The 17,997-nt window shown below is 35.0% G+C and overlaps 2 protein-coding genes across 4 annotated transcripts in view; one reads left to right on the forward strand and one right to left on the reverse strand.

Annotated features, from left to right (window-relative positions):
- The first annotated feature begins 2,180 nt into the window (after positions 1 to 2,180).
- The window catches only part of LOC124381380 (hepatic lectin-like), a 48,056-nt gene continuing 32,239 nt past the window's right edge, over positions 2,181 to 17,997 (forward strand). Inside the window, exons 1-6 of one of the 3 annotated variants that reach the window (XM_046842972.1) lie at positions 2,181 to 2,411; positions 2,659 to 2,760; positions 3,837 to 4,058; positions 5,632 to 5,774; positions 5,860 to 5,966; positions 7,905 to 8,545. In XM_046842972.1, the coding sequence (XP_046698928.1) occupies positions 2,264 to 2,411; positions 2,659 to 2,760; positions 3,837 to 4,058; positions 5,632 to 5,774; positions 5,860 to 5,966; positions 7,905 to 7,956 (774 nt within the window). In that variant the 5' untranslated portion in view covers positions 2,181 to 2,263 and the 3' untranslated portion in view covers positions 7,957 to 8,545. Of the gene's footprint in view, positions 2,412 to 2,658; positions 2,761 to 3,836; positions 4,059 to 5,631; positions 5,775 to 5,859; positions 5,967 to 6,207; positions 6,362 to 7,904; positions 8,546 to 17,997 lie in introns of those variants that run through there. The other 2 variants (XM_046842971.1, XM_046842970.1) reach the window with 2 other exon arrangements.
- Positions 12,710 to 16,013, reverse strand: LOC124381390 (hepatic lectin-like). The gene is made up of 5 exons (XM_046842990.1): positions 15,756 to 16,013; positions 15,237 to 15,437; positions 13,963 to 14,105; positions 13,751 to 13,857; positions 12,710 to 13,497 (listed from the first exon to the last, which is right to left on the reverse strand). Exons 1-5 carry the CDS (start codon positions 15,904 to 15,906, stop codon positions 13,356 to 13,358), a joined length of 744 nt encoding a protein of 247 aa, XP_046698946.1. The 5' UTR covers positions 15,907 to 16,013; the 3' UTR covers positions 12,710 to 13,355.

Here is a 17,997-nt window from a genome sequence, read left to right on the forward strand (position 1 = left end):
TCCTCACAAAACTTAAAATGGATTGACAGGTGTGGGGACACGGGAATAAAAGACAAACATATTGGTCACACAACTTTAAAAATCAAACAACAAAACTGAGACAAACGGAAATTTAAATACACAGAGATTAATAGAATACAGGTGGCACTGATTAACCTAACAAACGGAGAGAGCAACATGAGGAAACAATGGGCGCATCTTGTGGACAGCGAAAGTAATGCACAGTCAAAATACTGACATTGTAACTTCATACAACCTGAATTGATTCTATATTTACGTTTTTTTTCACGTTATCAAAAGTCAAAAATATTTTTTTTATGCATTTTTAAAAACCTCTGTGTTTCCAAAATTAAAATATAGAAAAAAGTAAAAGATTGATAAAAAAAAAAATAAAAATAGTATGTTGCTCTATGTGATATGTTATTACTCTACTTTTCTACATTATATTTTGCAGTGTTTCAGTATAATAATAATAAATGGCTATACCTTATAATCAGTGCTGGAGTGTTCAGGGCCTCCTAAATAAACTGTCTTTCACAAAATAACTGCTATAAAGTGAAGAGAGGGATGGTTAATGTGAACTCATTATAATTTTAAAATTAAGATGTTAGCATATTAAACCATTTGTTCAGACTCTGTAGTACTATGGGGAAATTAATTAACTTTTTCTCTGTGTGTGTGTGTGTGTGTGTGTGTGTGTTATACTAAAAGGAGTCAGACAATTAGACTGCAGGTGCAGGCTGATAGGAGTGTGTTTGATCCTGCTGTGCATTCCTCCATTTTGGAGCAGGTGAGCTGCAGGATGTCTCCGGAATATCCCTGTTAGCATTCTCAGTAATCACCTGCTCGAAAATTCTGTTATTCTCAAAAATATTACTTCTTTTATTAATGATTGCCTGCTTCATATTCCTTTCATTTTAGCTTTGAGTAAATAAAATATATTTCTGGTTGTCAGATAAAGCAGAAACTGGTAAAAAAAAATCTCATGTTGAACAACACAGTTACCTGCAAGGTGCAGCCAGATGAAAACATCTTCCAGAAGAAAAAGAACGATCACCTGTGACATCTAAATACTCCCCTTCATACCAAATCGAATAAAAACAACATTTTTATTTAACGTACCAGCGTTTAAACTTCAAACAGTACAGTCAGAGGATTAATCTGTAGTAGAGGAAGAAATGTATCATGTCAGTGCTCCAACATCCGTTTTTTTACTTTGTCACTGTAGTAATCCACAGTAGACAATGCCAAAAAGTTAATTCTAATTGTAGTCAAGAAAAAGGAAACGTTCAGGCATTTAACAAACAAACTATAACGGCATGCAAAAATTCAGAAACGTGGACAAAAATTGTTCAGCAACAATATAATAAATCATAGTTGGGTAACATCAGCAGTACTACATTAGGATGCAAAAAAGTGAGCAAGAACTTCACAATTTCTGAATGATTTTATATTCTCTGTGTGGGCATGTGGGTACCTGGGCACAAGTGTGTTTAGTCAGTATGGTCAGGTTGTGATATTGTTTTGACCTCGTGTTATATGCCATTATATCAATTAATCAACTTTAAACAATGGTTTAATTGAACTGATTTCTATCTGTCATTCATTTTAATATACACTGTATAGTCTCTTTATTCTTAATTCATGGTAATATCAATGGCACTAAATGTATTGTTTTTATTGTTTATTTTTGTTCCTGTTTTATTTATTTATTTTTTTCCTCATTTATACATATTATTGTTAGTTTTTCAATTGTTTCCAGTTTTGTCAAATTGCTTATATTTAAGCTCATTTGTAACTTCTGTACATGAAGTACTGCAGTTCTGATGTTTTGTATATTTTCTCTTTTTAATCCTTCTCCTATTACTTCTTGATTTACTCTGTGTGTCTGACACATGAACCTTTAATAGAACAAAACTAGTTGTTTGTAAATCTTTAATAAAAGCTACATTAAGCACATGCACTTTGGGCTTTAACTTTTTTTTTTACACAACTGTTTAAATATTCAGTTTTTCTATAGTCTTGTTGGAATAAACTGATAGATTGCACAATTTGTATTTCACATAATGGTATAAAAAGATTAAATAGGAACTACGGTATTTACATATTAATGGTTGAAGCAACAATGACTTCTCTGTATGTACAGACTTCCCATTTTCATAGCACTACATCAGTGTGCAGTTGTTGCCTTTACAATCAGTTCACACAAAAGACCAGAGATCCTAAAATCCAGCAATAGAGTGAGTTAAAAAAATTATTAGAAATGTCTCAGCTTGTTGCGTATGTGAACTATGCTGTAGATAGTGGAGAGCACATCGAGAGGGTGGTGGAAATCTACGAAAGTGCGGACTGTATTAGTGGTCAAAATCCCAGAACAGAGAAGGAGAATGCCAACATGAAGACTCAAACTGGTAAAAAAATAAGCATATTTTATTAAAAAATAATAATAATAATAATAAATAATAATATACAGTAGATAAAGGAAAAGTAAATAATCACTCTGACAAAAAAAACATTGTATAGCTTTTGGTCTCTCTGCATTTATAAAAGTTTTAACAATGCTCAAAATAGATATGATTAGTTCATAACATTTGATGCTTTTATTGCATTTTATTTAGTACTTGCTGTCCATTTATTGATTAATGCACTTGTTGTCAGGGACACCTAAAGTTTCGGACACACCAGACATCATCAAGGGACAGAAATATAATCTAGAGATGGAGGACACAAAAGGAAGTCACATTCAAATGCAGAACAGGGGTATAATCTGTATCATTTGTAATACATTTGTATTTTCTATGCATATTGGATGGATATGTATCTCACAGACATAAGATATGAAAGAAAATGTTAGTCATGCATGATGGTTATAGAATAGGTATAATAGAAGATAAAAATCCAGACGATATTAAAAGAGAGGAGGACAAGTGGTCTACCACAGAACTGATGATTATTTAATTCTTTAATTAAGACAGTTTTGATAAATTTTCTGTAATAGCAGCTCAGACAGTATTTTGGGCTGTATTTCAAATCGAAGGATATTTGTAACAGGGACTTGTTATTAGAAAAATAACCCATATGTTATGGTGGCCGAGAAGTTCAAAACACAAACAAATCAGAAAACAAATTAGGTATAGTGAAAGTTTAGATCAGTTTGTGAAATTAACTTGTTTTTGCCACGTTGTTTGTATATGGATAATTGCTTAATAAAAATAAATAAATACAAAAAAGACTTGTACTTCCTGTATATCTTGAATGACAGGTGTTTAGATAGTGCTTAGGTAAGTGTTTCATTCACAAACTATATCTACCTTTTCCGGTTTGTCTGAATTGTTGTGTTTTCAGGTTTGTTAATGTGTTTGCGGATTTGTTATTTTGTTTTTGCATTGGTTATTTTGTTTTCGGATTTGTTAGTGTTTTCTAATTTCCTCTTTTGTTTTCTTATTTGTTAATGTGTTTTGCACTTCTTGGCCACCGTAATATGTTTTGTCACAGCAAACCACATACTCCAAATCTCAGCAGCCACCATGACCTACAAACATGGTTGCTATACACTACACTGTGCGGACTTTACACTTACACACACACACACACACACACACACAGTATTTGAACCTGTCCTGCCCCTTGTCTGTCTTCATTGTCTCTGTTGTCATGTTATAGATTTGCCTGGCTTTATTTAAAACAGTTGACCTGCATTTCTATTTGCCTTCATCTTTACCTGACAGTGTGGGAACAGTAACACCCACCTTACCAGTTATTGTTTTTCTAAAGCAGAATCTTATAAATATTCAAATGAAACTAGCATATCTGTCTCTGTGTCCACTGAAATCTAGGAGCAGACAAAAAAGTGAGCAGATGTTACACAATCACTGTAGTGTGTGTGGTGGTGCTGCTGTGTGTTCTCCTGCTGGCTGCCATCACAGTGCTGTGGATCAAATTCAACAACCTGACTGTAGAGAGAAAACAGCTACAAACCAATAATAGCTATCTGACAAACCAAAGGAACCAGTTACAGAAGGAGAAAGACACACTCCAGAGAATGTTGGAAGACATGGGTGAGAAAATCATTTAATTCCTTAGTTAATATTCCTAAATGGTCACCAGACAATCAGAAAACATACTTTTGTTACGTTTTAGTTTTTACAGCTTGTAATTAAATCCAATTTTAACATTGTGCATAGATTTTTAACAGGTAGATTATAATTCAATTTACATGGTCATATAAATGCGCTTGTTAAAATACAGACTATTGCATTGATGAATGGTTCATTTTATACTTTAGTGGTGTCCTACTTGAGTCAATCCACCTCTTAATCCCATCATTATGATAGAGCTACATAACCCATCAATATTATACAGAAATGCAGTACAAAAAAAGCGTTTCATCACAGACAGGAATCTCATACAGTGAGAATAAATGCCATTTCAAAAAGCAAAAAACCTAAACATCATCTCTAGCAGAAGCATCAATATTTAACTCATAAAATGACTCCCGGTTTTCCATGCATTTTTGTGCATTTTATCTGTGCAATACGGTCTTTCTAAGGATTTTAAATGAAGGTAAATTAAATAAATTTTAGTTTTTGTGCAAATTTTACAACAAAGAAAATGCAAAAGAATAACTGGCTCATGAAAAAGCTATTTTGAGCTGTTTTGGTCGACTTTTACTCATGATGTCCAGCTTTTCTTGAAAATTCAGTCTTGTAAATGTCCTTGTATGTGTATCTGTGACCACATCAATTTCTACTCCTCTGTTGGCTGTTGTGGAATAAAAAAAATGCTATTAAATCCACACAATAGATTTGAGCTTGTGCAATTTGCTTCAGATATGGGTTGCGAGCTCTGACTAGTGCGCTCTCTGACCATCCAATCAAAGAAGGTGAAAATGCCGAAGTTACTTGCAGGTGCTAAATCTGAAGGGCTTATGGTATATAGAAACCTTTTGAGAGAAACACTATGAAATTAAGACAATAGACTATTAGGAAATATTTTATAAATATTAATGGACAACAATATAAAAAGTCAGTGATTCTGATGAATTGTCAATTTAATACCAATTTACACAAGGACTTGTATGGAGGATGTTCTACATACAATATGACAAATAGTGAAGAAATTTGAAAAATTTGTTAACACGTTTATGGAAAGAGGAAGCCCTATTTTGTTATGTGATACTTCTGTTTTACTAAACTCCTCATGATGGGGAATATTGTGATTTCTCAATTACATGGCAAGCTTCATTTCTTTGCGTTTGTGTGTCATTAGTTTCAAGAAAATAAAGAAAATGTTTATAGGTGCTATAAAATAGGTGGTAACTATAACAAAAAATATAATTTTCAAATAAAATTAATTAAAGAAAAAAAAATGACATACTATAATACTAATTTTGCTAAATAAAAATCACACTTGTAAAAAAGAATGCTGAAACCCTCCATGATGGGCTGTTAGTGGACAATAGAAAACATCAGTTGCGCCTCTTCATCATGCCACCTTGTGATTGAAAATGTTTCTGTAACAGGACAAAGCAATGCATTTTTTTCCTAATGTAAAATAAAGTGATCTTTTTGTAAAGAAATATGGAAAAACAATACATTGTTGTTGCTGTAACATGTCCCACTGTGCACTCAGACACATATACTAGACTGGAATGGAAATATTTCAACAGCAGTTTTTACTACATCTCTACTGTAATGAAAAATTGGACTGAGAGCAGAAATGACTGCATCAACCGTGGAGCAGACCTGGTGATCATAAACAGCACAGAGGAAGAGGTGTGAGAGTGAAAGAGAGAGAGAGAGAGAGAGAGAGAGAGAGAGAGAGAGAGACTTATACAGTATTTTGTGATGTTATTTGCAGGAGTTCATCATTAATCAGCTCAACAACAATGAGGCTTGGATTGGCCTGAGTGACACTGAGACCGAGGGGATGTGGAAATGGGTGGATGGATCAAAACTGACTATAGCGTAAGTGATATATCTCATAATTTTATAACGGAAACACAATCACAGGAAACACAGCCAAAATCACTTCAATAACAACTTGACCTTGATGTTTTCAGCAGATAGATTAAACTGTAAAAACACAATCAGTTTTCATAATGTTTTGTTTTTTGCACGTTCTTAAAAGACAGAAAAAATAGCTTGTTGTGTTTATGATGATTAACTCTGATTTGGAGTTGTCTGATTCTGATTCTCTGGATTTCAGGTTATGGCACGAGACTGAACCAAATAACCATAATAATAATGAGGACTGTGTTAAGATCGAGACTGATAAACGTGATAAAAAATGGAATGATGTTCCATGTTTTAATACTATAAAATGGATCTGTGAGAAAAATGTTTTTCAGTAATTCAGTATGTGTGGTATATTGTGCTGAATTAGCAGTGAGAGCATCATGCAGTACATTTTAATTAGACCTGCTTAAAACCTATTGTACATGTGTTCAAATTCATAGGTTTACAAAAACATTTTCACAGAGGGTGATGCAATTATGTAAAAAATATAGTGCCTGACTGAGACATTTCATAATAATTTAGTGTATTCTGCTCCTGCTTGATTACTTTTTATAAAAATGCAACAAAATAACAAATTAATTACACAACAACATTTTTATTGCATTTTTTTTATATACATTTAAGTATATATAGTCAAATAAACATATTTATGTTGGATGTTTTGTATTTGCTTTATTGTTTTTAAGTGTAGGCAATATTCATTTTCATATGAAGTACAAGGTATTTTCAATTTACAAAGTGTTCTGTTTCCAAATAATTTTCCATGGTGTTTTGCATTTTTAACAGTAATCTTGCATTTTCTTTTATTAAATTTTCCTTTTCCCATCTACTGCATTCCCATTTCTTTTTTCAAAAGAACCCTTCTTGTATAAAGTCAGCAGGACTTTCATCTGTCAGGAAAGTGTGTAAAAATAACATAAAAAATTTTTCGAGCTAATGTACATTATATATTTTTAATGTGGCCATTCCTTTCCACTTAATGTGGATAACAGGTCCTCGAAAAAATTAAATGAGATCTGGATATAGAAGAATCTACACTATATTTCCAAAAGTAGTAGGTCACCTGCTATATGTGGTTCTTTTCTGAACTGTTACCACAAAGCTGGAGGCACTCAATTGTATAGGACGTCTTTAGATGCGCTATAATTATACAATCATACTGCAATCATCATTAATCTACAAGATTTACTGCATCAGAATCATAAGAAAGATAGATCAATGAAATAAACAGTTATGAACAATTTCAGTGCACTGTGAGAAAACAAAAACAGACAGAGACACAATGCTTATCATAAAATCTTTTACATTGTATATATTTGGCTCATTTTGTGTAAATTCATTTCACTTCAGGGACAAAAACTTTTTTCACAGACCCAATGTTGTTGTCTAGTGCAGCTCTTGTCATTCCATAAGTTGATAGTTGAAGATTTGTAAATCTCACCACAATTCTCATTCTCGTTACCATTCGGTTCGTCCTGACCCCAGTACCTGAAACCCAGAGAATTAAACTTAGACTCAGGTCAGTGTTAGGCTTTCTTCAATTCCACATCTTTAACTGAATCATTTCAGTATTACAACATTAGAACAATATAAACATACAAATATATTAGAGATTCAAATGTCCATGATTTTTTTTAATGAAATATTACTGAAACCATATTTAAAAATAAATTCTTACTTGAAGGTCAGTGGTGAAGCGTCCACCCATTTCCACTCTCCCTCTTTATCTCTGTCACTCAGACCAATCCAAACCCCACTGTTACTGCTGATGTGTTTACTGATGAACTCCTGCATACAGCAGCACAAATTACACATCTCGCTTTCGCTCTCCCCCAACCCCCTTTTTCTCTTTCTCACCTGTTCCTCTCTGCTGTTGATGATCATCAGATCTGCTCCTTCGTCCCTGCAGTTCTGTCTGCTCTCCTCCCAGCTCTTATAATCATTAGAGATGTAGTAAAAACTGGAGCTAAAGATGATCCATCTGCATTTACCTGTATTGAGAAATGGTGAGAATTTACAATGAATTTAAATGAATTTGTTGCTGAACTATGGTTTTTAAATAGCCATGATTTCTATTTCACAATATAGGTTATATATAATATCAGGAATAAATATATAAAAACACGTGGATTCACCTTTTATTAACTATTTAATGGATTTTATTTAATTATAAGAAAGGTTGCTTTTACTCTTATTAGCTTCTTTGTGTAATGAAAAATAAGCATAAAAATAATAACTTGGTTAAATTATACAGTGATGTCATACTGCACATAGACTATATGGACAAAAGTTTTGGGACACCTGACTTTTAAAGACATATGTGGTTTTTCCCCAAACTGTTACAGACACAATGGTAGAGAAGCAATTGTATAGCATGACTTTAAATACGATAGCATAACATTTTTCAATCACTTTAACTAGGAGACCCAAACTTGTTTAAAAGCATGGCAATGTGCCTTTGCACAAAGCCAGCTTCATGAAGACATGCTTGACATGGGTTGGAGTGGAAGAGCTCCTGCTAAAGAGAGCTGACCTCAACCCTGCTGAACATCATTAGATGAATGTGAATATTGACTGCACCCCAGAACTCCTCACCTTCTCACCTACATCAGTACCTGACTTTACCAACACCCCTGTGATTGAATGAATAAAATCTCCATAAAACACAGTCCAACAAACATCTTCCCAGAAGAATGGATGTTATTATAACAGGACATGAGGACTAAATGGAGTTAAATAAACTGCATTTTGGCAGCAATACAGCTTGTAATTTTATATAATCTGATAATAGGGTATAGTTGTGTATTTATCTCTTTAGGCTGACTGAATAAAGAAAAGTAAATTCACTATGAACAAAACTGTGGACTAATGACTGATATAGTCATTGTCAGGATTATACCCAGAATCACATACTATGATTCCCATAACCCACTGCCCACCTGTTTCACTTTCTTGATCATAATAACTAATACTTATATAACTTGTGTATATATACTGTACCTTTCACAGCACTACGTATCTTTTTAGCAAAGCCTACACATAACACACATCACATCATAACCTTGTGCTCCAGTACATCTGATCAAATGCACATTATCAACATGTGCTGTTAATATCATGAACAGCAGCTACGCTAATTCCTCTCCACTGCTTCTCGTTCTCTCCCCATCCCGAGGCTTCCTGAGGTTGCTCCGGCTCCAGTCACGTCCCACCTTATAAAGATTGTGGACCTTTAAAGAAGTAGATGCCGACCCCGCAAACACCCCGAACCATCTAATGTTTGGACACTGGACCTTTTTGAGTGTTTAAAGGCTCTGGCATGGAGAAGCTGGTGTTGGATCTGTGATGATCGCAAATGTTGAGCTATTTTATGAGTTGCTCAGTAGCTCCTAGTTCTATAACCACAAACGACTGTTTAAGTAGAAAGGACATTACTCATAATCTTACATTCAGGTGCTCATGTTAGTTCTCACTCTCCAGTGTTCTGTATTGTTTAAAGATTTATGATCACACTCTTGATGTTCCCCAAATGAGGATGGGTTCCCCTTTTGAGTCTGGTTCCTCTCAAGGTTTCTTCCTCATAACATCTAGGGGAGTTTTTCTTTGCCACAGTCACCATGGCTGCTCATCAGGGATAAATACACACCATTCATCTTCACTGTTAAATTCTGTAAAGCTGCTTTGAGACAATGTCTGTTTTGAAAAGCGCAATAGAAATAAACTTGACTTGACAGCACTTATTGTCTCTCGTTAGTTGTCTTTAACAGTTTTGTCAACTCACAACCTTTTAGCTCATGTTCTTGATGAATATTTCATGCTGTTTATCTTTTGTTTATTTTTTGTACTTGTTTCTATGCTTTTATATATTTATATATAAAATAAATACAAATATATATACTGTAATATATATAAAAAAAATCCAAAATGACCAAAATGTTTTATGATAGAGAAAATTCACACAGAACAATCTATCATGTTTTTTTACAACAATGTATGTGTATGTATATATATATGTGTTGAGTTTCCTTGTTGGTATCCTCCTTTTCTGGTTTGGGATTGTGACCTTTAACAGCATCAGCACTCTCGTAGATTTCCACCTCTCTCTCGATGTGCTCTCCTCTCTCCTCAGTGTACCTCCCATACTCAAAAGTTTGAGACATCTCTGGTTAATTATTTTTGTTTTAAATTTTAGTGTCTCTTGTCTTTTGTGTGCAACAAAGTGACACACTGATGGCTGATGCCACAAGTGCACACTTTATTTGATACAGTGCTATGAAAGTGGGAAGTCTAAAAGAGAAGTAATTGTTTTGTGAACGTCAAATCGTAATTAGTTCCTATAAAGTTTTTTATATTATAATTTGTACTGCAAAACTGTAATATCATAATTTAAAGCCAAAATAATTGTCTGGAACTGGCAAAATTAAGTATTGAAATTGTTGTGTAAATTAAACTAATTGACAGGACACAAATTACATGTTTTTTTTACTAAACATAGACAAATAATTAATGGTGTTCAACAAAAGGTTCAGGTTGCAGACACAAAGGATAAATCAAGTAGTGTAGTTCAAAACAGGAAATTATACAAAACACCAGAACTCTGAGAGGAAATAAACTTAAAGAACAGAGGGAAAATGAAAGGCCTATACAATATATGATTTTTAAACTATTTATTAGTATGATACAGCTGCAAATAAGTATTTGAACACCTGTCTATCAGCTAGAATTCTGACCCTCAAAGACCTGTTAGTCTGCCTTTAAAATGTCCACCTCCACTACATTTATTATCCTAAATTAGATGCACCTGTTTGAGGTCGTTAGCTGCATAAAGACACCTGTCCACCCCATACAATCAGTAAGAATCCAACTACTAACATGGCTGAAACCAAAGAGCTGTCCAAAGACACTAGAGACAAAATTGTACACCTCCACAAGGCTGGAAAGGGCTACGGGAAAATTGCCAAGCAGCTTGGTGAAAAAAGGTCCACTGTTGGAGCCATCATTAGAAAATGGAAGAAGCTAAACATGACTCTCAATCTCCCTCGGACTGGGGCTCCATGCAAGATCTCACCGTGGGGTCTCAATTATCCTAAGGAAGGTGAAAAATCAGCCCAGAACTACACGGGAGGAGCTGGTCAATGACCTGAAAAGAGCTGGGACCACCGTTTCCATGGTTACTGTTGGTAATACACTAAGACGTCATGGTTTGAAATCATGCATGGCATGGAAGGTTCCCCTGCTTAAACCAGCACATGTCCAGGCACGTCTTAAGTTTGCCAATGACCATTTGGATGATCCAGAGGAGTCATGGGAGAAAGTCATGTGGTCAGATAAGACCAAAATAGAACTTTTGGGTCATAATTCCACTAAACGTGTTTGGAGGAAGAAGAATGATGAGTACCATCCCAAGAACACCATCCCTTCTGTGAAGCATGGGGGTGGTAGCATCATGCTTTGGGGGTGTTTTTCTGCACATGGGACAGGGCGACTGCACTGTATTAAGGAGAGGATGACTGGGGCCATGTATTGTAAGATTTTGGGGAACAACCTCCTTCCCTCAGTTAGAGCATTGAAGATGGGTCGAGGCTGGGTCTTCCAACATGACAATGACCCGAAGCACACAGCCAGGATAACCAAGGAGTGCCTCTGTAAGAAGCATATCAATGTTCTGGCGTGGCCTAGCCAGTCTCCAGACCTAAACCCAATAGAGAATCTTTGGAAGGAGCTCAAACTCCGTGTTTCTCAGCGACAGGCCAGAAACCTGACTGATCTAGGGAAGATCTGTGTGGAGGAGTGGGACAAAATCCCTCCTGCAGTGTGTGCAAACCTGGTGAAAAACTACAGGAAACGTTTGACCTCTGTAATTGCAAACAAAGGCTACTGTACCAAATATTAACATTGACTTTCTCAGGTGTTCAAATACTTATTTGCAGCTGTATCATACAAATAAATAGTTAAAAAATCATACATTGTGATTTCTGGATTTTTTTTTAGATTATGTCTCTCACAGTGGACATGCACCTACGATGACAATTTCAGACCCCTCAATGATTTCAAAGTGGGAGAACTTGCAAAATATCAGGGTTTTCAAATACTTATTTTCCTCACTGTGTATGTGTGTATCTATCTATATATATATATATATATATATATATATATATATATATATATATATATATGTAATAAAATTAGTGATTTCAACTGAATCAGGTCATTGTGGCAACACAAATGTAAGCATAGTAAAAACAGGCACCCCACAGACTCAAAAGCAGTAGATGGTTGGGTCTGGTGACACAAAAAAAGCCGGGTAGTATAGACAAAGACCATGCTTAAAAAGGCAATCTGAACAACCCAATTATTAACCCATTAAAGGGACTGACAAGTAAAACCTTTACCTAGTAAAACCCCAAAAATATCAATGACTCCCAGAGAAAACCCTTTGGGGAGATATTTGTCAAAGTAAGATCAAACAGCCTGCAGTGCTCTCACTCTTATTCCTCAAGTTACTGATGAACTGCATCTGTGCTTAATCACACATGCACACACAGATCTGAACTTTGTTTGTTTTTCAACACTATTTTGGATTACTGATTTGTATTTGTCTACCCTGGATTTATTCATTATTGAATAAATATTGTCACAAACGTATGGTTTTAGTTGTGGCCACCAAAGGGTGGAGCAACCAGTTATTACAGTAGGATTAGGGGGCAATTTATTTTTCACATAGAGCCAGGCAGGCTTGGACAGCTTATTCTTTTAATAAATGAAATTATCATTTTCAAAACTGCATTTAGTATTTACTTAATCTTTGTGTGATATAAAAATTATCTGAATCATTAAAGTGTGACAAATATGCAAAAACCACGTTAACATGCATAGTCTACCAAGAATCCTTCCTCCTGGTCCTCCTTCCTCGTGTGGGCTGAGCACGTCCACACCTCCCTGCATTCCTTCGCTCTGGAGACACTGGTCTACACCTCTCAGCAGTACCAAGCTCTGAGGGTTGGACAGAGGGTTTGGTTGTCCACAAAGAACTATGGCTGGAGTCTCTGAAGAAGCTTGCACAGCACTACATCAGGCCCATCATGATAGCCACCTTTCATGTTTCCATTTGCAAGCCTTTTGGGGCAAATTTAAAATGTCCTGTAGAAACCTGTGTCTCCCTCGAGATTGTCAAACACCAGAACATCTATTGCTTTTTAGACAAGCAGGAAATAAATGTTAAATGATAAGAAATTGCAACACTGATTGATTTGGATGAAATGTACAATATGCGAGAGGAGCAGGTTCTATTAGAAGGTGCAGCAGAATGCATAATGTACTACATATACTAAATTACAGCTAAATCCAATTTTTCTCACAGATCCAGTATAATAAATTATAACATGGATAGTCATTCCATTTTTTTGCAAAGCGATCAGACAGGATCGCAGCACAGTCCTCATCATTCCCAAGATTATTGGGTTCCCCCATATGCCAGAACCTGAAATCCATAGAATGAGACTTTGATCAGTTTTTATTTGCCTTCAAGCATGCAGAGTTAATCTTCATAGCATCAACAAACTATTTGGTTTGTCTATTAGAAATATATACAAAAAGTTGATTGCGTTATCGCGGCTTAATCCATCTACTGACAACAACAAGGTCATATTCCCCAAAAAGCTTTTGATTGTTGCGCACCTTATAGGATGATAGCAAAACCTGTCAATAAATATACAGTGTAATGAATCACTTACTGAGTAGTCAGTGGTGAACCGTCCACCCATTTAAACTCCCCCTCTGTCTCAATGTCATTTAGACCAATCCAAGCCTCACTGTTGTTGAGCTGATTAAGGATAAACTCCTGCAAATGACATTGCAATATACTGTATAAATTAATTTCTTTCTCTCTCTCTCTCTCTCTCTCTCTCTCTCTCTCTCTCTCTCTCTCTCTCTCTTTCTGTCTCACCTCTTCCTCTGTGCTGTTTATGATCACCAGGTCTGCTCCTCTGTTGATGCAGTCCTGTCTGCTCTCATTCCAATTTTTTATCACAGTAGAGATGTAGTAAAAACTGCTGTTGTAATATTTCCATCCCAGTCTGGCATATGAGTCTGAAACACAATGGGACATATTACAGGTAATGTAATAATATAACACAATACCAGGGGCTGTTCTTTGTACATGGATTAGTCGGTTATGTGGATTTTATTTATAATTATTTGACTTGATAGCTTGGTCCTTTGAAACTTATCCTGGAGTTTTAGTCACATTGACAGGTTCGAAACCTATTCGGAAACATGCCTCATTTCACAAAAACAGGATTAGATCATTGCTTTATAAGCGGAGGTGAAGCTGGAAGTTTGTCACAGCCATATCATCTCTATTTATTTTTTATGAAAGCAAAAATAACATGGAGATCATATAAAGAGTTGTATGAGAAGTTGGACACTAAAGAAGAAGTAAAGGATTTGTACCGAAAGGCCAGGCAGAGGGACCGAGCTGGGAAGGATGTGCTGCAAATTAGGGCAATAAAAGATGCAGATGAAAATGTGTTGAGGAGAGTGTGTTGAGAAGATGGAGGAAGTATTTTTAATAGCTAATAAATGAAGAAAATGAGAGAGAGAGAGAAGGTTGGATGGTGTGGAGATGGTGATGCAGGAAGTGGATAGGATTAGTAAGGAGGAAGTGAGAGCAGCGATGGGTGAATAATAAAGGTGACAGAATCAATCCCTGTGGTACCACGCAAGTGAGGAGGGTCACAAAAGACACCTCTGAGAAAATTTCTCTTACATAAAAAGGACTGGAAGCATGTACTGTACCATGCATGTGATACTAATTGACCGCTCCAGTCGAGATAAAAGAATCTTGGGGTCAACAAAGTCAAAAGCTGAGCTTAAATTAAATGTCTAATTAACCTAATTAGCTGAAATGTGTTTGTCATTTGTTTTCGGCTGTAATTAATCAATTATATAGAAAAGACCCCAGATTTTAGATAAGAAAACCATGTCTTGTTAAAATACTTAATGACGAGGTGATATGATAAAGATGAGTAACTGATGTTTTAATAACAGCACATCTTGGAGGCTTATCAACATTTTATTAGTAATTTTTTTAATTATTTATTTATTTTATTTATTTATAAATGATTTATTAATAATTAGTACTTACCACTTACTGTCAGTGCTACTGTTAAAGAAAAATAATCACCACCTTCTGACCAATAAAAAAATCAGGAATTATACCTGTCAGTTCTCTCTGAAACTTCTGTAACTGGTCTCTGTCTATAGTCATGTTGTTGTAACTGGCTTGTAGGTGGTTGTTTTCTGTAGACAGGTTGTTGAATTTGATCCACAGCACTGTGATGGCAGCCAGCAGGAGAACATACAGCAGCACCACGCACACTACAGTCAGTATGTAACATTTGCTCATGTTCTTCTCCTTTCCTAGAAATCAATGGACACAGAGACAGATTTGTTGTAGTTTCATTTGCACATTGTTAAAATAAAAGGTATGTCTTAATGAGATTCTGTTTTAGGAAAATAATCAAAGGTGGGTGGGGTGGGGTTACTGTTACCACTCTGTCAGGTAAGAATGAAGGCTTGTGGAAATACAAGACAAAATTCTTCAAATGATGACCAAACAAACAAATATAAAACATCGCAAAATTATGAAATCAAGGCAAACAAGGTTTAGGAGACAAACAGACTATAGTGCCATACAAAATGTAATTTTTTTAATGATATATATTTATAATCTATTACCTGTTTGTTGAGTTTTCATGTTGGTAGCCTCCTTTTCTGTTTTGAGGTTGTGATTTCTAACAGTATCTGCATTTTCGTACATTTCCACCGAACTCTTGATGCACTCTCCTCTATTTACATCGTAGTTTTCATACTCATCAGTCTGAGACATCTCTAACCAAATTAAAAAACCTCACTAAATTGGTAAATTATAATGTCTCTGGTCTTTTGTATGCAACAAATTGACTCTGATCCACTGACTGTGTGGGTGGCAAGTACACACATTAATATAGTGCTGTGAAATGCGGAAGTATATTACAGAAGTTATTGTTTCAGAAGTGACCATCTGTATCTACTTCCTATTAAAACTTCATTGCAAAATAACAAATTGAAACCATTCTTGGATGGTTTTGAAAAAAAACATTTAAACATTTTTAAACAGTTCATGTGCTTAAAGTAGCTTAATTAACATTTATTAACTTTTAATATACACAACATTTTATTGTTGTTCCAAAGAAGGTCCATGTCCCAGACACAAATAAATCATGGAGGATTAAAAGATGGATTAAAAGGATTAAATATACAAAACTCTAGAAATCAGTGATGAAGCCAATTAGAGCCTTTCAGGAACAGAAGGAAAAGAAGGGCACAAACATTTGCAAATAAATGAGTGAAATCTGACTTGAGATGTCTTGAACTTACAACATTCATCCTGAGCACTGCATGTTATTTAATTTAAGCCAAGAATGAACTGAAAGAAAGCTGTAAGCATAGAAGAAAACATGGGAATGAGTCTGCCTACAAGTGGGAAATTACCCATCTGGTGGTCTGGTGAAGTCGGAAGAGCCTGGAGCTCAACTCTGTTGAAACAGTGGTGATGGTTATAGACTGCAGGAGGAAACCAGCCTCACCCTTCATACTATGTGACACTCCTGTTGTCACTGTCGACTCTTTCCACTTCCCTGGAGCCATCATTTCTTAAGAAATTAAGTGGAAGCTTAACATCAGCTCTCTGATTAACAGAGGTGGGAAGTAATGAAGTACAAATACAAGTAGATTTTTTTGGTATCAGTATTTTACTCCACTATTTATTTTTCAGACTTTTTACTTTTTACTTTTACTCATTACATTTTTACACAAATATCTGCACTTTTTACTTCTTACATTTTCAAAACCGGCTCGTTACTTTAGTTTTAATCCATTGATTTGGTGAAATATATGTTTTTAATTTTCACTGCGCACCGATTTCAGCCAAACAACCGATTTCCTGTCATTGTGCGTCTTTTTCAATCCGCTGGTGTATAAAGTCCTGTCTCTCACACACCACAGATGTAGACTAGTTTACGAAGCTAAGAATGAGCAGGGCAGAAGACAGTAAGAAGTTTGGGGTTAATGTGGATGAGACAGAGGGAGTCAGTGATGTAAACATGAGACATGAGAACAGACACATTCATGATCATTATCATCTTTTCTCTGCTTGTGTTCTATATGTGGATCTTCAGCCTGAATACATTCATTCAGTAACAACATTTTTAATTCGTTTTGTATTAATATATATATATGGCTGATATAAAATAAATAAACAAACTCCAAATAAAAATATTTGTAATCAGTAAACTTTTGTTTTATTTATCGCCAAGTCTCAAATCAAACACCAAATCTGCCATGTTTTACACAATTAATCCTCTGGGTGGCGTTTTGTGGGTTTTTCCTTCATAATGGCGCCACGAACTTAAATTACTGTCTTTATTGATCGTACAGATAAGAACAATACATCATTCAAATCTGTAAAATGTCTATGATTATATATATATATATATATATATATATATATATATATATATATATATATATATATATATATATATATATATATATATATATATAAAAGTTTCTTGACTTGACTTGAAGCGGTGCAGTTTGTAAAATATATATATATACAGTGGAAGCTCGGGTTACGAATTTAATTCGTTCCGATACTTTATTTGTAACCTGAAAAGTTCGTATCCCGATACAAATTTCCCCATAATAATGAACAGAAACTTGGTAATTCGTTCTGGACAACCAAAATATTACTTAAATAAAAATAAAGCCAATATTCACTAATATTATTTACTTTTAACATGTTATATTAAAATTATACCACATAAAACATACAAAAGAGGAAAAGATCTTTACCGGTACTTTCCTTTGAGAAGACTCGCTGCAGGAGACGACGTCAGAGAAGGGGAGGAGGGAGAGTTATTGTTTGAAGGAGAATCTT

Source organism: Silurus meridionalis, chromosome 28 (genome assembly GCF_014805685.1).
Source record: "Silurus meridionalis isolate SWU-2019-XX chromosome 28, ASM1480568v1, whole genome shotgun sequence".
NCBI lineage: Eukaryota > Metazoa > Chordata > Actinopteri > Siluriformes > Siluridae > Silurus > Silurus meridionalis.

Bases quoted from the DNA above. Each gene is read 5' to 3' on its own strand.
- LOC124381390 (XM_046842990.1), bottom strand. From the start codon at position 15,906: ATGTCTCAGACTGATGAGTATGAAAACTACGATGTAAATAGAGGAGAG. The intron at 15,438-15,755 runs GTAATAGATTAT...ATTGATTTCTAG, and splicing joins CATGAAAACTCAACAAACAG to GAAAGGAGAAGAACATGAGC. The intron at 13,498-13,750 runs GTAAGTGATTCA...TATGGATTTCAG, and splicing joins GGTTCACCACTGACTACTCA to GTTCTGGCATATGGGGGAAC.